At 43.4% G+C, this 23,716-nt stretch overlaps 2 protein-coding genes across 6 annotated transcripts in view; one reads left to right on the top strand and one right to left on the bottom strand.

Annotated features, from left to right (window-relative positions):
* The window catches only part of COPRS (coordinator of PRMT5 and differentiation stimulator), a 415,601-nt gene that overhangs the window by 84,978 nt on the left and 306,907 nt on the right, over positions 1-23,716 (bottom strand). The window lies entirely within an intron of this gene.
* The window catches only part of SUZ12 (SUZ12 polycomb repressive complex 2 subunit), a 66,362-nt gene continuing 54,232 nt past the window's right edge, over positions 11,587-23,716 (top strand). The window contains exons 1-5 of one of the 5 annotated variants that reach the window (XM_050763798.1): positions 15,504-15,537; positions 15,627-15,691; positions 19,723-19,775; positions 20,915-21,005; positions 22,453-22,521. In XM_050763798.1, coding sequence (XP_050619755.1) covers positions 22,475-22,521 — 47 coding nt within the window. In that variant the 5' untranslated portion in view covers positions 15,504-15,537; positions 15,627-15,691; positions 19,723-19,775; positions 20,915-21,005; positions 22,453-22,474. Of the gene's footprint in view, positions 12,101-15,490; positions 15,538-15,626; positions 15,692-19,722; positions 19,776-20,914; positions 21,006-21,888; positions 22,188-22,452; positions 22,522-23,716 lie in introns of those variants that run through there. The other 4 variants (XM_050763795.1, XM_050763797.1, XM_050763796.1 and 1 more) reach the window with 4 other exon arrangements.

The raw sequence follows: 23,716 nt of genomic DNA on the forward strand, positions 1-23,716 counted from the left end.
CCTGCTCAGGGACAACCTGCTGTGGTCCCCTTCCCTCCTGTGGAAGTGTTGTCCTTTTGCTCTTGCAATAAATCTTGCTGCTGCTCACTCTTTGGGTCCATACTACCTTTATGAGTGCCAACAGTCACTGAGAAGGTCTGCAGCTTCACCCCTGAAGCCAATGAAGCCACCAGCCCACCAGGAGGACCACCCAACTTCGCATGCACTACTTTTTTTTTTTTTTTTGAGACAGAGTCTCGCTTTGTCGCCCAGGCTGGAGTGCAGTGGCCGGATCTCAGCTCACTGCAAGCTCCGCCTCCCGAGTTCAAGCCATTCTCCTGCCTCAGCCTCCCGAGTATCTGGGACTACAGGCCCCCGCCACCTAGCCCGGCTAGTTTTTTGTATTTTTAGTAGAGACGAGGTTTCACCGTGTTAGCCAGGATGGTCTCGATCTCCTGACCTCGTGATCCGCCCGTCTCGGCCTCCCAAAGTGCTGGGATTACAGGCTTGAGCCACCGCGCCCGGCCCGGATGCACTACTTTTAAGAGCTGTAACACTCACTCTGAAGGTCTGTGGCTTCACACCTGAAGTCAGCAAGAGCACGAACCCACCAGGAGGAAGACATTCCAGACACATCTGAACATCTGAAGGAACAAACTCTGGACACACCATCTTTAAGAACTGTAACACTCACCGCAAGGGTATGCGGTTTGGTTCTTGAAGTTGGCGGGACCAAGAACCCACTGGAGGGAACCAATTCTGGGCACAATATCATTCTCCAATAAAGGAACTAGGACTCTTTGGAGAAATGGCTCCTCAAGGATTGGAGTAGGGATTATACAAGATGCGGCTGGCGTATTTGTAGTACTAGAAAGTAGAAAAGTGCTTAAAGCCGCAATGATGAAGGCATGTCAGCGTGGCACAGGAGCTAACTAAAAGATCTCCCAGTGGCCACAGTAGTAACCATCTGAATATCAAAATAAAAAAGAGTCTGGGCATGGTGGCTCATGTCTGTAATCCCAGCACTTTGGGAGGCCTAGGCAGCAGCCTGGCCAATGTGGTGAAACCCTGTCTCTACAAAAATACCAAAAAAAAAAAAAAAAAAAAAAATTAGCTGGGTGCGGTGGCTCAGTAATCCCAGCACTCTGGGAGGCTGAGGTGGGCAGATAATCTCAGGTCGGGAGTTCGAGACCAGTCTGACCAACATGGAGAAACCCCGTCTCTACTAAAAATACAAAATTAGCGGGACATGGTGGCACACGCCTGTAATCCCAGTTACTCAGGAGGCTGAGGAAGGAGAATCGCTTGCACCTGGGAGGCAGTTTGTGGTGAGCTGAGATTGTGCCATTGCACTCCAGCCTGGGGACCAAGAGCAAAACTGTCTCAAGCAAAAACAAACAAAAAAATTAGCTGGGTGTGGTGGCAGGTGCCTGTAATTGTAGCTATTCGGTTTTTTTTTTTGGTTTTTTTTTGTTTTTTTTTTTTTTGAGACGGAGTCTCGCTCTGTCGCCCAGGCTGGAATGCAGTGGCCGGATCTCAGCTCACTGCAAGCTCCGCCTCCCGGGTTTACGCCATTCTCCTGCCTCAGCCTCCCGAGTAGCTGGGATTACAGGCGCCCGCCACCTCGGCGGCTAGTTTTTTGTATTTTTTTAGTAGAGACGGGGTTTCACCGGGTTAGCCAGGATAGTCTCGATCTCCTGACCTCGTGATCCGCCCGTCTCGGCCTCCCAAAGTGCTGGGATTACAGGCTTGAGCCACCGCGCCCGGCCCATTGTAGCTATTCTGGAGATTGAGGCAGGAGAATCACTTGAACCTGAGAGGCAGAGGTTGCAGTGAGCCAAGATCGCGCCACTGCACTCCAGCCTGAGCCACAGAGCTAGACCCTGTCTCAAAAAAAAAAAAAAAAATTAAAAAGATAGTATTAGATTATACTCCAAAGTATAAAATAAATATCCATGAATCCATACTGATATAAAGTATTGAATACATACAGAAATGGAAGAGAAGATAAATATCCACTTCACAAAAGAATTCTAGGCCGGGCGCGGTGGCTCAAGCCTGTAATCCCAGCACTTTGGGAGGCCGAGATGGGCGGATCACGAGGTCAGGAGATCGAGACCATCCTGGCTAACACGGTGAAACCCCGTCTCTACTACGAAATACAAAAAACTAGCCGGGCGAGGTGGCGGGCGCCTGTAGTCCCAGCTACTCGGGAGGCTGAGGCCGGAGAATGGCGTGAACCCGGGAGGCGGAGCTTGCAGTGAGCTGAGATCCGGCCACTGCACTCCAGCCTGGGCTACAGAGCGAGACTCCGTCTCAAAAAAAAAAAAAAAAAAAAAAAAAAAAAAAAAAAAAGAATTCTAAATTATTCATACAGATACTTAGCCATCAAGGTGATAGAACTTAATTCACCACCACAAGCGCTATTACCACACCTTGAGTGTGGTGCTACACTTGGGAACTTGCTTCCAAAGAGTACAGGAGAGAAAAATATGGAGACGGTTGACAAATGTTGCCAGGTGATCAAGATTTTTTTTTTTTTTTTTTTTTTTTTTTTTTGAGACGGAGTCCCGCTCTGTCGCCCAGGCTGGAGTGCAGTGGCGCGATCTCGGCTCACTGCAAGCTCCGCCTCCTGGGTTTACGCCATTCTCCTGCCTCAGCCTCCCGAGTAGCTGGGACTACAGGCGCCCGCCACCTCGCCCGGCTAGTTTTTTGTAGTTTTTAGTAGAGACGGGGTTTCACGGTGTTAGCCAGGATGGTCTCGATCTCCTGACCTCGTGATCCGCCGGTCTCGGCCTCCCAAAGTGCTGGGATTACAGGCTTGAGCCACCACGCCCGGCCCAGGTGATCAAGATTAATGTCAATAATGACAATCATATGGATACCAAATACCCTGGATATGGTATGATGACAATGGTACTTCACTTTTGTGATCTCCCTCCATAAAACCTATAACTCAACTCTAATCATTAGAAAAACAACAAACAAGGCCGGACGTGGTGGCTCATGCCTATAATCCCAGCACTTTGCAAGGTCAAAGTGGGTGGGTCACCTGAGGTCAGGAGTTCGAGACCAGCCTGGCCAATATGGTGAAACCCCATCTCTACTAAAAATACAAAAAATTAGCCTGGTGTGGTGGCACGTGCCTGTAATCCCAGCTGCTTGAGAGGCTGAGGCAGGAGAAGCGCTTGAACCTGGGAGGCAGAGGTTGCAGTGAGCCAAGATGGCGCCATTGCACTCCAGCCAGGGCAAAAAGAATGAAACTCAGTCTCAAAAAAAAAAAAAAAGATAACTTTTAAATTACTACATGGTAAGTGTAATGTAAAGTTTAGTTTTTAATTTTGTTTCACTTCCTAACTGTTGTATATTTTCTTACCAGGAACTCTTCTATATCACTTGACATGTTTTGAGCTAAATTTGTAACCCTTTTTTGCACCCATTAGAAGATAACAGCACTTGTCTTTTGTTTTTGGATAATTCAGGAATAAAAAATGGAACCCAAGTTTTATAAAACTTACAATTCTAGGCTGGGCGCCATGGCACACGCCTGTAATCTCAGCACTTTGGGAGGCCAACGCAGGTGGATCACACGGTCAGGAGGTCAAGACCATCCTGGCCAACATGGTAAAACCTTGTCTCTACTAAAAATACAAAAATTAGCTGGGCATGGTGGTGCGAGCCTGTAATCCCAGCTACTCCGGAGGCTGAGACAGGAGAATTGCTGGAACCCGGGAAGCAGAGATTACAGTGAGCTAAGATTGTGTCGCTGCACTCCAGCCTGGCAACCCAGCAAAACTCCATCTCAAAAAAAAAGAAAAAAATTATAATTCTATAGAAAAATAACATTGGTATAAATTTAACTTTAGTGTAGAAGAAAAAAGTGAATTTAACTTTGGTATTGCACACTGGAAAGTGATGTCTGTGAGTTCTCAGAATTAAAGAACTGAGGTAACTTTAATAAGAACCTACATTAAAGTTTAGACTTCAGCACTACATAATATATGCCTTTAGGAAATCTGTACTTCTAAACCTTAAATAAGTTTTTTGTTTTCTTTTTGAGACAGAGTCTGTCTCTGTTGCCCAGGCTAGAGTGCAGTGGAGTGATATCCACTCACAGCAATCTCTGCCTCCTGGCTTCAAGCGATTCTCCTGCCTCAGCCTCCCGAGTACCTGGGACTACAGGCATGTGCCATCAAGCCTGGCTAATTTTTGTATTTTTAGTAGAGACGGGATTTCACTATGTTGGCCAGGCTGGTCTCAAACTCCTGACATTGTGATCTGCCCGCCTCAGCCTCCCAAAGTGCTGGGATTACAGGCCTAAACCACGGTGCTGGCCCTAAATATGTTTTGTTGTTGTTGTTGTTGTTGTTGTTGTTCTGAGACAGAGTTTAGCTCTTGTTGCCCAGGCTGCAGTGCACTCCAGCGTGGGCAACAGAATGAGACTCTGTCTAAAAATAAATAAATAAATAAATAAATAAATAAATAAATAAATAAAATTGTATTATGAAAATAAGAACAATATGTGTAATAACAATAAATAGCTAAAAATAAAGGTCTGCATCTCTTAATTTGTTCTACTTAACAGTAGTAAATTAGTGACTGGACCCGGTGGCTCACGCCTATAATCCCAGCACTTTGGTAGGCCGAGGTGGGCGGATCACGAGGCCAGGAGATCGAGACCATCATGGCTAACACGGTGAAACCCCGTCTCTACTAAAAATACAAAAAAATTAGCCAGGCGTGGTAGTGGGCGCCTGTAGTCCCAGCTACTCTGGAGGCTGAGGTAGGAGAATGGTGTGAACCCAGGAGGCAGAGTTTGCAGTGAGCCGAGATCGCGCCACTGCAGTCCAGCTTAGGCAACAGAACAAGACTGTCTCAAAAAAAAAAAAAAAAAAAGTAGTAAATTAGCAATTGCAAAATAAAGGTTAATTTATAAACTTTGAATGGAAATCCAGACTATAGTAGTATTATAGAAGTGATGGCTGGGTAGGATGGCACATGCCTGAATCCCAGCACTTTGGGAGGCCGAGGTGGGCGGATCACCTGAGGTTGGGAGTTCAAGACCAGCCTGACTAACATGATAAAACCCCATCTGTACTAAAAAATACAAAATTAGCCAGGCCTGGTGGCGCATGCCTGTAATCCCAGCTATTCGGGAGGCTGAGGCAGGAGAATCACTCAAACCTGGGAGGCGGAGGTTGCAGTGAGCCAAGATCACACCACTGTACTCCAGCCTGAGTGACAGAGTCAGACTCAGTCTCAAAAAGAAAAAAAAAGAAGTGATGATAATACCTGACAGGTTGACCCTAATGATCATGTTGACATGATTTATGAAGTACAATGACATAATAATGCTGTTTTTTCCCCTAGAAAATGAAGAAAACCTAAGTTCACACAAAGTTTAGTGGTATTATCAGCAAAACTAATTTTTTTTTTCTGGGCAGGGCATGCATGAGATATTTACAGAATTATCTTTTTCATATTCTTTTTCTTTTTTTGAGATGGAGTTTTGCTCTTGTTGCCCAGGCTGGAGTACAATGTTGTGATCTTGGCTCACTGCAACCTCCGCCTCCTGGGTTCAAGCGATTCTCCTGCCTCAGCCTCCCCAGTAGCTGGGATTACAGGCATGCGCCATCACGCCTGGCTAATTTTGTACTTTTAGTAGAGACGGGGTTTCTCCATGTTGGTCAGGCTGGTCTTGAACTCCTGACCTGTGGTGATATGCCTGCCTGGGCCTCCCAAAATGCTGGGATTACAGGCGTGAGCCACCGCACCCGACCAGAATGATCTTTTTCATCTGCATTTCATTACCATGAAACAAAGTAATCCTCATTAATCTTATCATAGGTTTTTATTTTTTATTTTATTGAATTAATTTTTTTATTTTTTGAGACGGAGTCTCACTCTCTCACCAAGGCTGGAGTGCAGTGACACTGTGTCGCAATCTCAGCTCACTGCAACCTCCGCCTCCCAGGTTCAAGCGATTCCTCTGCCTTAGCCTCCAGAGTAGCTAGGATTACAGGTGCCTGCCACCACGCCCGGCTAATTTTTTGTATTTTAATAGAGACGGGGTTTCACCGTATTAGCCAGGATGTTCTTGATCTCCTGACCTCGTGATCTGCCCACCTTGACCTCGGCCTCCCAAAGTGCTGGGATTACAGGCGAGAGCCACCGCACTCGGCCAGGTTTTGGTTTTTTTTTTTTTTTGAGATGGAGTCTCACTCTGTCATCCAGGCTGGAGTGCAGTGGCGCGATCTCGGCTCAGGCTCATTGCAAGCTCCACCTCCTGGATTCACACCATTCTCCTGCCTCAGCCTCTCAAGTAGCTGGGACTACAGGCGTCCGCCACCAAGCCTGGCTAATTTTTTGTATTTTTAGTAGAGATGGGGGTTTCCCCATGTTGGCCAGGATGGTCTCGATCTCATGACCTCGTGATCCGCCCGCCTTGGCCTCTCAAAGTGCTGAGATTACAGGTGTGAGTCCCCGTGCCCGGCCCAGGTTTGTTTTTAATGCCATCAAATTTTGAAATGAGTATATCCCATAATACACTATTGGTGCTATTTTAGCTGGTTATTTCTCATTATCAGATTTCGGAAGACAGCAGAGTATACTGTAGTGGTTTTCAAAAAAATTCTTTTTATCAAATAGAACCATTATCTTCAAACAAATTATAAAACAGGCACAAGTAGAAAATTTCAGATGAAAGCAAATAGGAATGCAGAGCCCACCATATTGCAGCCTCCTCTTCTTCCTGAGGGTAGCTTCCTGAAACTCTGGCGTTCCAGAAAGACAGCTTGGATAGTTTAGTCATACTGGAAAACGAGGGGTTTTGAGTCCCCTATAGCTGGGTTTAAACTCCAGCTCTCTCCTTTGTGGGATGGTGTAATGGTGGGGGAGTTACTTAGTATCTTTGAGATTCAGTGAGAAGTATTTGAGGGGGTTGACTAATACTAATAGTAACTAACATTACTGTTTATGATTGTTGTATGGACAGGTTCCTCAATAAATGGCAACTTACTTCACATTTGTTTAAAGTTAAATGTAAAACAACTTGTCCCACAGTCTGAAAAACAACCGTAATAGTTTTTTTCCAGACATAGGCCTCCCAAAATTCAGGTTTAGATATTTCCACTTTGGCACAGGTGGTTTTTTTTCTCCCCCAGGTTATTAGTGTCAAGTTTCTTCTTGTCCCAGGAGTTCTAACTATGGCTTACTAACATCCTTGTTATATCTCGTTAACTCTAGATAAACACACATACACAAATCAGTGGTTTATTATGAAAACCCTATAATATACAGTGAATGTTCCATAGTTCTCATGCTTTTCTTTCCTATACAAAGAAAACAAAAATGAGTAAACTTTTGGTTTTACGAGTTGAACAGGACTGTTGAAACTGTTCCTTCAAACTATCTTTTATTAGGCAGGTCATTACTATTTTTATCTTAGAGACCTTTTTTTTTTTTTACTTATTATTATTATTATTATTTTTGAGATGGAGTCTTGCTGTATTGCCCAGGCTGGAGTACAGTGACACGACCTCGGCTCACTGCAACTGCTGCCTCCTGGGATCAAAAGATTCTCCTGCCTCAGCCTCCTAAGTAGCTGTGATTACAGGCATGCACCACCATGCCCGGCTGATTTTTGTATTTTTACTAGAGATGGGGTTTCACCATGTTGGCCAGGCTAGTCTCAAACTCAGGACCTTAGATGATCCACCTGACTTGGCCTCCCAAAGTGCTGGGATTCCAGGCGTGAGCCAACACACCTGGCCTTCTACTTATTTTTATTTCTTTTTCTTTTTTTCCTATTCAGATAATCAATCACTAGTTGACATTCTTTCTTTGAAAAAATCAAATTTGATTCTATTTCATTAAGAACTTATCAACTAATATAACGTGTCAGTTTCCTCAACAAGACAAATTTTTTTTCCTGATACAGCGTTTGTTGACTTTTTTTTTTTTTTTTTTTTTTTTGAGACGGAGTCTTGCTCTGTCGCCCAGGCTGGGGTGCAGTGGCCGGATCTCAGCTCACTGCAAGCTCCGCCTCCCAGGTTTATGCCATTCTCCTACCTCAGCCTCCGGTATAGCTGGGACTACAGGCGCCCGCCAACCCGCCCGGCTAGTTTTTTTGCATTTTTTAGTAGAGACGGGGTTTCACTGTGTTAGCCAGGATGGTCTCAATCTCCTGACCTTGTGATCCGCCCGTGTCGGCCTCCCAAAGTGCTGGGATTACAGGCTTGAGCCACGGCGCCCGGCTTTTTTTTTTTTTTTTTAAGACAGAGTCTCACTCTGTCTTCTAGGCTGAAGTGCAGTGGCATGATCTTGGTTCACTGCAACCTCCGCCTTTCGGGCTTAAGCGATTCTCCTGCCTCAGCCTCCTGAGTAGCCAGGACTACAGGTGCTTGCCACCACACCCAGCAATTCTCATGCCTCAGCCTCCTGAGTAGCTGGGGTTACAGGCACCCACCACCATGCCCAGCTAATTTTTGTATTTTTAGTAGAGACAGGGTTTCATCATATTGGCCATTCTGGTCTCGAACTCCTGTCTTTGTGATCTGCCCACCTTGGCCTCCCAAAGTGCTGAGATTACAGGTGAGAACCACTGCGCCTGGCCTTGTTGACTTATTTTAATAGTCTCAGCCCTAAATTTTAAGGAAATGAGGATGAGTGGAGGATAGAAGGACACTGTACAAGTAAAAGGGAAGCTTGATACTTTCATTATTTTAAGTCAAGTGCATTCATACTGATGATTATTCATTCCAGCACATCAGAGGCAATATTTACTGATGTTTTTTTTTTTTTTTGAGACGGAGTTTTGCTCTGTCACCAGGCTGGAGTGCAGTGGCATGATCTCGGCTCACTGTGACCTCTGCCTCCTGGGTTCAAATGGTTTCCTTGCCTCAGCCTCCCCAGTAGCTGGGACTATAGGCACGCACCACCGTGCCCAGCTAATTTTTTGTATTTTAGTAGAGACGGGTTTCACTGTGTTGGCCAGGATGGTCTCAATCTCCTTACCTTGTGATCCGCCTTAGCCTCCCAAAGTGCTGGGATTACGGGCGTGAGCCACTGCACCCGGCCTACTGATCTTTCTTGACTTAGAAATGACATATGAGCCAAGATTGCGCCACTGCACTCTAGCCTGGCAACAGAGCCAGACTCCGTCTCAAAACAACAACAACAACAACAAAAACAAAACTCTTTATTTTTCTGGCGTGATAATAAAGCATGAGGGCTCCAGAGACACTGCCTGGGTTAAAATCCCAGTTTGTGCAAGTTTCTTAACAAGTCTTGCGGTTATTTCCTCATCTATGAAATAGATATATTAATAAGTGTCTACCTCAGAGGATTGGCGTGAGAATTGCATGAGTTAAGCTTGTAAAAACTTAAAATACTGCCTGGCACATAGTAAGCACTCAGTCATTATTATCCAAATTTATATTTGTGTACTTGTGTCCAACCTTATTAATCAAGACTCACTGGATGAATCCCAATTCTATGCCAGGCACAGTGATAGACACCTCAGCTACCAAAGCATCCATCATCCGTGCCCTAAGAGCTTAACAGTAAAGTAGAAAGAAAAAGACTTGCTGCTATAACACAAAGTTTCTTAACTTGAACAGGGTTCAGGAAGTCTGAGAACTTGAATGAGAAAAAAAATACATATTTATTTGCACTAACCTCTAGCTAGAATTTAGCATCTCCTTCAACTACTAATAGGTGACAAATCATAGTAGTGTTAGAAGTGCCTGTGGCTTTGTTACCAAGAGAAATGACTGATATTTCTCTCGGGAGGCGAAGGTTGCAGTGAGACGAGATCGCGCCCTTGCACTCCAGCCTAGGTGACAGAATGAGACTCCGTTTCCAAAAAAAAAAAGAGTACAGAGAATAGTGTAATAAACAAAAGGGGATTCTGAACTTTTTGTCTGAATATAAAATATAGCTTGTCCTTACCAACAGGCATTCCTTATTTCAGGTGAGAAGCTATACCTAATTTCGGATGTGTTCTTGAAATGCCAAATACTATATACATCATTTGTAGAGGTCACTTTCTTAAGTAACAAAGGCTTTGATAAAACCTGTACTTTAAATATTTCATCATTACAAAGACAACTAGTTTTGTAAACAACTTGAATAACCATTCCAAAGACACTTATTTTGTAAACAGTGTTTTGCAGTTAACTATAGAGAACCCAAGTAGACATCTGAAAAATGCTGTTGAGCAAATGTTTATAGATTGGGATTTTTGAAATTTTAATTTAATTTAATTTCAAAAACAATAGGATGTAAATTGGAAGAACATCCTTAGAGATCATCTTTTCCAACCTGAAATTCAAATCTTTAAGAATATCAGCTCAACTCCAAACCAATCTGTGCCAGAAGACTGAAATGGGCCTATGCGTCTATCATTTAAAGAAAGACCTGACCGGGCGCGGTAGCTCACGCCTGTAATCCCAGCACTTTGGGAGGCCGAGGCGGGTGGATCACGAGGTCAGGAAATCGAGACCAGCTTGGCCAATATGGTGAAACCCCGCCTCTACTAAAAACACAAAAAATTAGCCCGGCGTGGTGGCGGGCGCCTGTAATCCCAGCTACTCGGGAGGCCGAGGCAGGAGAATCGCTTGAACCCGGGAGGCGCAGGTTGTAGTGAGCCAAAATCGCGCCACTGCACTCCAGCCTGGGCGACAGAGCGAGGCTCCGTCTCAAAAAAAAAAAAAAAAAAAAAAAAGCAAGATCTGCAAAACACCGGATTCCTTCTCAGCTTTCTGACCTGAAAAGGTATAGATCCTCAAGAAGGGAAGAGTGTATGTACGTACTTCTCAGCCAGTTTACCGCTCTGACCGCTCTTACGGTGTCTGGGGGCAAAAAACTAAGGATCTAGACTTTGCTCCCATCACGAGATCTTCCCCTCAGGATCTCGGTAGTGACCCTGAAGCCTCATGGCATCTACAGAAAATAGTTTTCCTTGTCTATAGAGCATCCCTACGGCGATGTAAGTCACTCCTTTCGGTGGAGCTCAGTCGCCTCCGACAGCAGCAGCCGCAACCCCTAGGCTGTGCAGGGTGGGATTCGGCCATGGATGGCTTGGGGCACATGGTGTCGAGGGGACAGGGGACGCGATCCCCGCCCCAGGAGCCCCTCAACTGAGAAGCGACCCCGACCAGGGTCACACCAACCCCCCAGGCAGGTCCCTTCTTGGGAAGTTAGAGACTCGCTGATATGTAAAAGATCTCAGTTCATTTAACAGGCTCCTCGCTACCAGTTTCTTGGAGGCCTGCTTCTCTTCAGGGGTCCTCTAACCCCCTGGGAGCGGTGACTGACGACGCTCAGAAGGCGAGAAACGGCTCCCTAAACCGCTCTCTGGGTCCCTCTCTCCCCACAATGCACCGGGCCAGCAGGAAGGCCGCTCCGACCCCTAATTTTCCCGCGAATTCAGTTCAAAGAGGCGGCCGGGCCCGCGATCGGCAGCGCGCACGGGCCAACCAAGCCGCGCCTCCGCGAGAAGCACCTCCGCGTGACTGACGGGGGAATCCGCGGGCCAACGGGCTGGGCGGCCCAGCGGCGCGCGCTCCCGCCGGCCAATCAGAGCGCCGGGCGGGGGAAGTGGGCGGAGCGAGGCCAGGGTAGGGTGAGCGGCCTCCCGAGCGGAGCGGGGCTCTGAGGAGACACTTTTTTTTTCCTCCCTCCTTCCCTCCTCTCCTCCTCCCTTCCCTTCCCCTCTCCTCCCCTCTCTCCTCCTTCCCCCCTCGGTCCGCCGGAGCCTGCTGGGGCGAGCGGTTGGTATTGCAGGCGCTTACTCTCCGGGGCCGCCCGGCGGGTAGCTGGCGGGGGGAGGAGGCAGGAACCGCGATGGCGCCTCAGAAGCACGGCGGTGGGGGAGGGGGCGGCTCGGGGCCCAGCGCGGGGTCCGGGGGAGGCGGCTTCGGGGGTTCGGCGGCGGTGGCGGCGGCGACGGCTTCGGGCGGCAAATCCGGCGGCGGGGGCTGTGGAGGCGGCGGCAGTTACTCGGCCTCCTCCTCCTCCTCCGCGGCGGCAGCGGCGGGGGCCGCGGTGTTACCGGTGAAGAAGCCGAAAATGGAGCATGTCCAGGCTGACCACGAGCTTTTCCTCCAGGCCTTTGAGAGTGAGTGTGTGCGAGGCTTTGAGGGCAGGAAGACCCACTCTGCCAACACCGGGGATGGGACACTCTGCTGGGCCCCCTTCCTCCTCGGGAGTCCACTTGTGTGTGAGTGGAGGGAGGAATTGAGGGGATGTCCCCCTTTCGGGGATTACGTCTCCAGGGGATCCGGAGTCTAGGGCCTTGGGAGAGCTGGAAAAGAGGGTCCGAGTAGGTTTTTGACTCCCCCAAGATTGACGCAAGAGGCTCGGGACGGGCCCCACGTTCAGAGCAGGCGGCTTTTAGATGAGGAGGTAGCAGTTGAACTGAGCCGCAGTCACATCCGTGTGAGATTAGTTCTTGTTTTCTTTCATGCCTTTCGGACTCTAGAAATACAGGGGTTTCGGTTGTAGCTTTTGAGGGGCAAAATGAAGCCTGTGAAGGGATGAGTGCAGTCGAACCGAAGAAATTGTCCTTAGTCTGAAATGCTTTCGCGCTAACTTGGTGCTGCAGGTTCACATGGCACCTTTGGATGCTTAAAACCCTTCAAATCTATCCTCCCATTTTGTGGATATATAAACTGAGCCAGAGAGTGGTCAAGCATCTTCTCTGGAGACGACCCCGGAATTCTGTTTTTTATACTGGATTTACGGAACATTTTCCTACGTCAATTTCTGTTTCTAAGGTCTGTCTGGAAGGTGAAACTGACTTATTTGGAAAGGAGAGCAAGGTGTCTGGAAACAAACAATAGAATTTATTAAAAACATCGTGACTGTAAATAATCCTGATTGTTCTTTAAGGAATGTTATATCCTGATTGGTTTCCTTTTTTGCTTTTGTGTGTTATAATTTGGGTGATCTTTAATAGCTGAATAATCTTACAGAAACTTGAATAAACTTGGCTCTACCGCCCAGTGTCCTTATTTACAATTTCACTGTGGCATATGTTAAGGGCATGGTATCAGCTGTGCTTGGAAAGATGTATTACATTGTTTAATACCCTTCCTTCTTTCTCTCTCATTAGTGCTTCAGGAAATTCTAATTGGAACTTAATAGAAGAAATTTCAGTTTTTATCAAAACGAATATTGAACCTGCTTCAGAGAGATTCACATTATTCACATATTATATTTCTTAATATACTTTGAAATATCTGGAGAGGCTTTAGTTGGAAATAGAAAGGAGAACTGAAGGGGAGTGGTGACAATGATACTTGTTTGTACCCCTTCTAAAGTATCTCATCTCCCTTTAGTTAATTTAAAATAAAACTAACCAATTGAAGATTTAGGTGGAATTTTTTTTTTTTTTTTTTTTGAGACGGAGTCTGGCTCTGTCACCCAGGCTGGAGTGCAGTGGCGCGATTTCGGCTCACTGCAAGCTCCGCCTCCCGGGTTCCCGCCATTCTCCTGCCTCAGCCTCCCGAGTAGCTGGGACTACAGGCGCCCGCCACCTCGCCCGGTAGTTTTTTTGTATTTTTTAGTAGAGACGGGGTTTCACCGTGTTAGCCAGGATGGTCTCGATCTCCTGACCTCGTGATCCGCCCGTCTCGGCCTCCCAAAGTGCTGGGATTACAGGCTTGAGCCACCGCGCCCGGCCTTTTTTTTTATTTTTTTGAGACGGAGTCTCGCTCTGTCGCCCGGGCTGGAGTGCAGTGGCCGGATCTCAGCTCACTGCAAGCTCCGCCTCCCGGGTTCCCGCCATTCTCCTGCCTCAGCCTCCCGAGTAGCTGGGACTACAGGCGCCCGCCACCTCGCCCGGCTAGTTTTTTGTAGTTTTTAGTAGAGACGGGGTTTCACTGTGTTCGCCAGGATGGTCTCGATCTCCTGACCTCGTGATCCGCCTGTCTCGGCCTCCCAAAGTGCTGGGATTACAGGCTTGAGCCACCGCGCCCGGCCTTAGGTGGAAATTTTAAAAGTTCCTTCTGAATGTTAAGAGAAGATAAATCCTCCAAGAAAGTTTTAACTATTTGAGTTCTGATGAGTCCACCTCAGAGAAGTCAAGTGTCATTAAGAGCTAGAAATGGTCATAAAACAACTTGAAGTTGTTTACTGGAAAGTTTAAATACTCTAATGTAATTATTCACATAGTTATTCCTATTTGGTTTATTTTGATACTGCTCTGTAATGACCTAACATGATACTAATAGGTCATTAATGTAACTGATATGATGGTATATGTATGTATTTTTCATCGATTTAAGTCCTGTATAACAAATTACATTTTAACTAATTTGAAATTTAGCTCATTTTAAGCGTTGGAAAGACTGTTTTGGGAATCTGTCAGTTGTGTAAAAAATACATTGAAGTAATATTTACATTGGACAAAATAGATACAACTTTAAATTATAATTAGGAATATCTATTGAGAATTTTTGCTGCAGTTTGTGTCCGAGATTTATTTCAATATTGACTGACTTTTGAGTGCAGTGGATCCTACCTGTAATCCTAGCTACTCTGGAGGCTGAGGCTGGAGGATCAATCTTGACCCAGAAGTTCGAGACCAGCCTGGGCAACATATCAAGACCCCTTTTCAGAAAAAGAAAAAAAAAATACCTTGACTAACTTTCATCGTACCTGTATTAGGAATGTGTGGATCTGTATTAGGATGTCATCATATCTGTATTAGGATGTATTAGGAGTCTGTTTTGGCTGACTACAAATTTTTTAAGTGATCATTTAAAAAGTGAAATTTTCATCTTGTTTGGCATCAATCAGTAGTTCTTTTGTTGACTCCAGCTACCTATTGCAGCTGACTTTTGGAAGAAAATCTGTTATAAATAGTTTAAATTAGCTAAGTTAAATGAGTACAACTACTTCTCTTCAGTTCTGCCCAGTAACAATAACTATCTTAGAAAGGCTTAAGAAAAATATTGTAGAGAACCTTCAGTATAAAAAGTGTAGATGAACTTTGTGAATGTATGCCATTGATGTGCATACTAACTTTCTTGATGTAAATATTTAGTGCGATATAAATATTTAGTGTGCCGGGCGCGGTGGCTCACGCCTGTAATCCCAACACTTTGGGAGGCCGAGGCGGGCGGATCACGAGGTCAGGAAATCGAGACCATCCTGGCTAACACGGTGAAACCCCGTCACTACTAAAAATACAAAAAATTAGCCGGGCGTGGTGGTGCGCGCCTGTAGTCCCAGCTGCTTGGAGGCTGAGGCAGGAGAATGACGTGAACCCGGGAGGCGGAGCTTGCAGTGAGCCGAGATCGTGCCACTGCACTCCAGCCTGGGCGACAAAGCGAGACTCCGTCTCAAAGTCTCAAAAAAAAAAAAAATAAATAAATAAATAAATATTTAGTGCATGATTTCCATAGCAGATGATTAGTTTATATTGATTATAACATGGTCTAGGTTGATATTTTTCTGATAGGTAAGTTTATATCATGTTTGGATTTTGTTTTCTTTTACCTAGAGCCAACACAGATCTATAGATTTCTTCGAACTCGGAATCTCATAGCAGTAAGTAGTCAACAAAATTCATCAATATTATTTCTCTCTTATAACTGCATCTGTATTCAATTTTAACATTTTTAAAACTCTTTTTGTAGCCAATATTTTTGCACAGAACTCTTACTTACATGTCTCATCGAAACTCCAGAACAAACATCAAAAGGTACATTTTATGAATCTTATTTCAAGCTGATCAAAGCATGTTTTATTTTAAAGTATTTCTCAAAATTTAAAGAACAAAAATAAAGTACTGTAACTAAAGATTTAACATGAAAACTGAAGTAAGAGAGTGACTGGTTGAATTGGTTGCACAGTGGTTTTCAATAGTTTCATCTTTGTAAGTCTCAGGTTATTATTAGTTTGTTGTTTTTTTTTTCTAATAGAAATGAGGCTGGGTGTGGTGGCTCACGCCTGTAATCGCAGCACTTCGGGAGGCCAAGTCGGGTGGATCACTTGAGGTCAGGAGTTCGAGACCAGTTTGGCCAACATGGCAAAACCCCATCTCTACTAAAACAAAAATTAGCCTAGCCGGGTGTGGTGGTGTGTGCCTGTAATCTCAGTTACTGGGGAGGCTGAGGCAGGAGAATTGCTTGAGCCTGGGAGGCGGAGGTTGCAGTGAGCCGAGATGGTGCCATTGTGTTTTTGGTTTTTTATTTTGAGAGAGAAGTCTCACTGTTTTCCCCCAGGCTGGAGTGCAGTGGTGCAATCCCGGCTCACTGCAACCTCCGCCTCCTGGGTTCAAAAGATTCTCCTGCCTCAGCTTCCCAAGTAGCTGGGATTACAGGTGCCTCCCACCACAACCAGCTAATTTTTGTATTTTTAGTAGAGATGGGGGTTTCCCCATTTTGGCCAGGCTGGTCTCGAACTCCTGACCTCAGGTGATCTGCCTGCCTCGGCCTCCCAAAGTGCTGGGATTACAGGGATTACAGGCATGAGCCACTGCTCCTGGCCTTTTTTTTTTTTTTTGGAAACGGAGTCTCTCTCTGTCTCCCAGGCTAAAGTGCAGTGGCGCAATCTCGGCTCACTGCAACCTCCGCCTCCCAGATTCAAGAGATTCTCATGCCTCAGACTCCCGAGTAGCTGGGACTACAGGCGCACACCACCATGCTCGGCTAATTTTTTGTGTTTCTAGTAGAGACGGGGTTTCTCTGTGTTAGCCAGGATGGTCTCGATCTCCTAACCTCGTGATCCACCCTCCTCGGCCTCCCAAAGTGCTGGGATTACAGGAGTGAGCCACCATGCCCAGCCTGGCCTTCTTTTTTTTGTGATGGAGTTTCGCTCTTGTTGCCCAGGCTGGAGTGCAGTGGTGCTATCTTGGCTCACTGCAACCTCCGCTTCCCGGATTCAGGCAATTCTCCTGCCTCAGCCTCCTGAGTAGCTGGAATTAGAGGCGCCCGCCACCACTCCCAGCTAATTTTTTGTATTTTTAGTAGAGATGGGGTTTTACTATGTTGGCCAAGCTGGTCTCAAACTCCTAACCTCATGAGCTGCCCGCCTCGGCCTCCCAAAGTGCTGAGATGACAGGCGTGAGCCACTGTGCCCGGCCTCCACTGGTTATTTTCAAGTTTGATAGAAGTTGAGGATTTAAGTATTTGCCAAAGGGCTCAGGGTAACTATATTTGTTACATAAAATTTAAGTTAATTTTTGATTATTATGTGTAATTTGAATTAGCTCCTATAGTGGTAGGTTCAGAAAGTCTCATTTTATATCTTTGGTGGTATTCTTTTCTTTTTTTTTTTTGGAGACAGTTTCACTCTTGTTGCCCAGGCTGGAGTGCAATGGCACAACCTTGCTTCACTGCAACCTCTGCCTCCTGGGTTCAAGGGATTATCTTGTCTCACCCTCCCAAGTAGCTGAGATTACAGGTGCCCACCACCACGCCTGGCTGATTTTTTGTATTTTTCATTGAGTCGGGGTTTTACCATGTTGGCCAGGCTGGTCTTGAACTCCTGACCTCAGGTGATCCACCCACCTCAGCCTCCCGAAGTGCTGGGATTACAGACCTGGGCCACAGCGCCCGGCCTTGGTGGTGGTCTTACTGAAAGGGGAAACACTTTTGAAATCAATAGGATGAAGGTTTTTTAAAAACAATGAAGTCGTAATCATTAGATTTTAAAGTGGGGTCTGGAGGTGGGAGACAGCTTATTTTTGCTGTATAACATGTACTACTTAACCGTATGTAATTTTCAATGCAAGTTTTTTGTCCTAGGTGCAAGATTATATTTGAGCGTATCAAGTGAACAAGTTTACGTTTAAAGGCGAGAATTCTATTAAGCATTTGGTATTGTTGTTATAGTTTTAGTAAAATCATCAAGTTACCGCGTTAGAGTTTGAAACTAAGCTCTTTGGTGGACTGCTACTGTTTATTACTACTACATTTCTATAGCAAGACATGGTTGAATTTTGTAAATACATCTGCTTGTATTTTGAAGATTGAAGTGTTACAATTATTTGTCTTTTGGCAGTCTTTCTGAATAGAGAGAGCGCATGAGCAAGTTTGCATTGCAATTAATAGGTGAAAATTGCTAAGCACCTAAAAAGGAGGTGATGAATTAGGTTACAGAATTAGTTTTGTCCACCCTTTACCTGTCTACTTCGTTATTTGATCTCTGCCAGCATTCAGCATGCTTTTTCTGTAAAGGACCAGTAAACAACAGTAATTATTTTAGGCTTTGCAGCCAGGATGCAAAATTGAGGATATTATGTAGGTACTTAATATAAAAAGAAAGAAAATATTTACAAATTTTTAAAATTTCAGTCCAAAATGTCAATCCGTAAATCTTTTATTGATAAAAATACAACAGTATAAGATAGAACATTTCTTAATACAGGCCTACTAATGAGAAATGTAGAATTTTATTTTTTATTTTTGTGAGGGTAGCGGAGATAACACTTAGCTTAATTGGGGTTCAGAGTTAGTGTTTTCTATAATCAAATCAATTGCTAATGTTTATCTATAAAAACCATTCTTACCTTCTGGGCTGCACAAAAACAGGCAATAGGCCAGATTTGGCCATGGTCCATAGTTTCCCCACCCTTGATTTATTCTATAAAACTAGTAGAATTTGATTAACTTTTTTGTTTCATCAAACCTTTTTTGTTTTGGAGACAGAGTCTTGCTCTGTCACCCAGGCTGGCGTGCCGTGGCGCAATTTCGGCTCACTGCAATCTCTGCCTCCCAAGTTCAAGCAATTCTCCTGCCTGAGCCTCCTGAGTAGCTGGGATTACAGAGGTGTGCCACTACGCCCAGCTAATTTTTTATTTTTATTAGAGACAGGGTTTCACCATGTTCATCAGGTTGGTCTTGAACTCCTGACTTCATGATCCGCCTGCCTTGGCCTCCCAAAATGCTGGGATTACAGTCGTGAGCCACCGCACCTGGCCATCAAAACATTTTTAATATAGAAGGTCAGTTGAGTTGCTGTCTAAGATGCAACCTGATCTTAATTTAAAAAGTGATTAAATTATTGTAAAATAAGTTTGCATTCATAGATTAAAAAGTACACATTCATTTTATTATTATTATTATTATTTTTGAGACGGAGTTTCACTCTTGTAGCCCAGGCTGGAGTGCAATGGTGCGATCTTGGCTCACTGCAACATCTGCCTCCCGGGTTTAAGTGATTCTCCTGCCTCGGCCTCCTGAGTAGCTGGGATTACAGGCATGCACCACCACGCCCAGCTAATTTTGTATTTTAAGGAGATATGGGGTTTCTCCATGTTGGTCAGGCTGGTCTCGAACTCCCGACCTCAGGTGATCTGCCCACCTCGGCCTCCCAAAGTGCTGGGATTACAGGCGAGAACCAGTGCGTCCTGCTAAAAAGTACACATTTAAAATCTAAGTTCCATTTTCCTGTCATGTTTATTAATTTGTCCCATTGCAGGATATGTTTCTGTTGTCTGCATGGGTAGAGATAATTTTAAAAGCTAAGTTAAGTAAAAACTGATTTTCTTAATTATTGCCCTTTAGGTTAAAAAAAAAAGTCTTTGGGGAATTTTTAAGCAGTCTGCCAGCCAAGAAACATTTAAGTCCCACCTAGTTTAGTTCCTACAGAAATGCATAGGAATAGGCTGGGCATGGTGGTTCAGACCTGTAATTTCAGCATTTTGGGAGACTCTGAGTTGGGAGGATCACTTGTGTAACTTTTAGTACATAACCATATGTAATTACGAATGCAAGTTTTTTGTCCTAGGTGCAAGATTATATTTATTTGAGCGTATCAAGTAAACAAGTTTACATTTAAAGGTGAGAGTTATAGGCCAGCCCTGGCAACATAGGGAGACCCTATCTCTACAAAAAATTTTAAAAAGTAGTTGGGTGTGGTGGCTCATGACTGTAGTCCTGAATACTCAGTAGGCTGAGGCAGGAGGATCACTTGAGCCCAGAAGTTCAAGGGTTGCTATGAATGTGTCAGTGCACTCTAGCCTGGGCAGTAGTGGGAGACTGTCTCAAAAAAAAAAAAAAAAAGTATGGGAATCCTTTAATCATCTTGTTAGATGCCTAATCTTATATATATGACTTATTAGGACTAATTATTAAGAAATTATAACCCAACTCATATACTGTTGTCTTCAACGTAGTTGGTGACTTTGGAAGGTGGCAGATTTAGCCCAGTGATTGTCGTCTTTTCTCAAAATGTTTTCAGAACTCCTTTTTTACTATTACAGCAACATAATATCCATTGTTGGAATAAACATATCACTCCCTTTAAAGTCATACTCTCAGTCATGATATTAATTCTGGTATATTTATTAAAGTCAGCTTATGCTTTACTCTTTCTAGGAGTATTCAACTTTTATAGGCGAACACTGCCCCAACAAAGTAGAAATATAGGTGAGGAAAAGGGCATCATTTATTGAATCCGTTTTGCTAGATTTCGTGTAAGCTGTTTCTGAACTCGCCCAAGAAAATTTTCTGAAATTTCTTGAATTTTTAAATATTCTCCTTTTCAATGACCTTTTGATAATTATTTCCTTTGTTACATCTGACCTACAGTAACTTTACCTTTCTAAAGAACAGAAATACTTGGTGTTGGGGGAGGAGCGGCTTTTGTATAGTTGCTTATGAGGTTGGTTTTGTTTTGTTTTTTCCTAAGGAAGGCTGGGTTGCTTTTGTGATTTATCTGTTGCAAATGGTTGTTAATATTCAATTCTATTCACTTCTTCTGTATACTTCATAAAGGTAGAAGAGATGAACCTTAGAACTTACAGTCTTTTTCTGCAGACAGAATTTCTTAATCATTACATAAACATTATTCTGAAAAGTTTTCAGTAATTTCATGGCCCTCCTCAATAGTAACTTTCAGTATTTATACTGAATAGCTCTTTGCAACTAGCTTAAAAGAGTCCTTTATTTTTCTTCTTTTTTCTCTCTTATCTGTGGAGATTGAAAATACATTGCCATCCTTCAGAAAGCACTTCTTACTGTACACTATTGGATGAAACTTTACTATTGAAGTTTTCAGTAACTGTAAAGGTAAAGAGAGAAGCTTTTTTTCCCTTAAGATCTTCGCTATGGAGGCTTTTCTCATTCACTTGAAATATAGATTGTATCAGTTCTGCTCTAATATCAATATTTTACTGTAATATATTTACATTAATATTTCTCTACTGTTAATTTTTACAGTAGTTGACTACAATAAATGCTCTTTTTTGGCCAGGTGTGGTGGCTCACGCCTTTAATCCCAGCACTTTGGGAGGTGGGGATGGATGGATCACCTGAGGTCAGGAGTTCAAGACCAGCCTGACCAACATGCTGAAACCCTGTCTCTACTAAAAATTCGAAAATTAGCCGGGCGTGGTGGCGCATGCCTGTAATCCCAGCTGAGGCTGAGGCAGGAGAATTGCCTGAACCCGGGAGGTGGAGGTTGTATTGACCTGAGATCACGCCGTTGTACTGTAGCCTGGGCAACAAGTGAAACTCCATCTAAAAAAAAAAAAAAAAAATAGTTCTTTTTGAGGAATGAGATTATTCGTAATTTTTGGTGTCTGCATTCAAGCATTATAAAGTAATAAATTGATGTGGAATACATTTGACTTTTCAAGTTCTAAATAGGAAGGGACTATATGAATATAAAGAGAAACTTTTTTTCTAATTAAATTATATATGGGTATAGCTTTTTAGACTCTGTCTGGAACATATCATAGACCACCTTAAGAGCTAAGATGAGGCTTGTTTTACAATCCATTCATTCTTTAATTGCTTTGAGAGATTATACTTAAGTTTCTGTTTTTCGGGAAATAACTTTTTTCTCTTAAATTTGTCAGGTTAAAAGCTAATAATTTTATTATGATTCGATGGATGATCATTCCGTAACTTCAAAAATTTTTCATGATGTCAATAACCATCTCTTTAATATATATTTTATAGAATTTTTTTTTTTATGTGATGATGCTAGTCCATATTTGTTGTGTTACTTAGTATATGTATTAAGTGTTTCAGAATACACGTAATTTATATTTGTTTGGCTCAATTCTTGAATATCTACCACGTATAAGGCACTATGCCAGCACTACATAGCTTTCCTTGAAGGAGAACTGTCACTGCCCTTCAGGAGCATATAATCTAGTAGGATAAATAAAATATTTACATGAGTTTTACATGTAGGAAACTGAATGAAAACCAAGTGTCAAAATAAACATAAACCAAGTACCATGGGTAAGGAGAAATCACTGGTTTGGGAATAATTGGGAAAAAAGTTAAATGAAAACAAGTTAGCGTTTTAGATGGGGCTTGAAGGCTTGTCTGCTGTATTATACACGGTCTCCATAGTATTCATTGTTATGGCTAATTATCCATAATTTATCTTACTAAAAATAATCAAAATCTGATTTCCATCTTGCCTATTAGAGTGACAATAAAGTATAATTTGTTTCTTTTTCCCAGTTGAGAAGTGATTATTTTGTTTATCTGTTTCTTCCAGGAAAACATTTAAAGTTGATGATATGTTATCAAAAGTAGAGAAAATGAAAGGAGAGCAAGAATCTCATAGGTAAGATAACCTATCAGTTTACATTAAGTGATATGCTTTAGGAAAGAGGAAAAATTACAGTGATCATTTTCCTAGTGATCACCTTGATATAAGGAGTTAGAAGGAATCTTAGAGGTCAGTTTGGTCCAAACACACACACAAGTCAGGAATTAATTTCTGTAGCATTCCTGGCAGAAAATCCTTAAGCTTTGGCTTGAATACCTCCAGTGTAGTTGTATTTATTATTGTTTGTCTTTATTACCAGTTTATTCCATTTTGAGTGAAACCTCTGACTTCTGCTGTTGGTCTTAACTCTACCACCTCATTTAAAGAGGGCTACTCATATTTATGTATATGTGCTAGGTACTGTGGCAGGGACTTCACAATATCACATATCTTGTAAGTTACTCTCAAATATGAGAGGGGTTCTCTTTTTTCCATCTTTTTCTTATTTAAATCTGTCAGGCAACATATTCATAACTTTCATTTCATATTTGAAATATGTTTTTCACATAGTTTCAGAAACTTGAACATTTGGACAGAATCTACTTGTTGTACATTATCAAATATATACTTAGAACTAATCCCTAAATGTTCTGACTAGTCTAATATCTGTCTACTCTAGATAGTATGCTTCTATTTATTTTTTGATATGTAAACTGTTTGTTTTTTGATGTTTTTGATAGAAAATTGAATATTCTAAAGAGAAATAGCAGTTTGGGTGGTATTTGTTCATTCATTAACTACCAATGGAGAGAATGCAGAACTAAAATTACTAGATTTTTGAAAAAATAGAGTTGGAAAATTTGTCACAGTGTATTTTTATTTTCCTTCTAAAGTTTTAAATTGTAGCTTACCAATTTAGATAGGATATACACTCAGTGATGCATCAATTATGCATCTTGTTGTTTTCCCATTGTTCTGTTGACTGGTAAAAGACTTCCTTTTGGCCGGGCACGGTGGCTCAAGCCTGTAATCTCAGCACTTTGGGAGGCCGAGACAGGCAGATCACGAGGTCAGGAGATCGAGACCATCCTGGCTAACACGGTGAAACCCCATCTCTACGAAAAAATACAAAAAACTAGCCGGGCGAGGTGGCGGGCTCCTGTAGTCCCAACTACACGGGAGGCTGAGGCAGGAGAATGGCGTAAAACCGGGAGGCGGAGCTTGCAGTGAGCTGAGATCCGGCCACTGCACTCCAGTCTGGGCGACAGAG

Source organism: Macaca thibetana, chromosome 16 (assembly GCF_024542745.1).
Source record: "Macaca thibetana thibetana isolate TM-01 chromosome 16, ASM2454274v1, whole genome shotgun sequence".
Lineage (NCBI taxonomy): Eukaryota > Metazoa > Chordata > Mammalia > Primates > Cercopithecidae > Macaca > Macaca thibetana.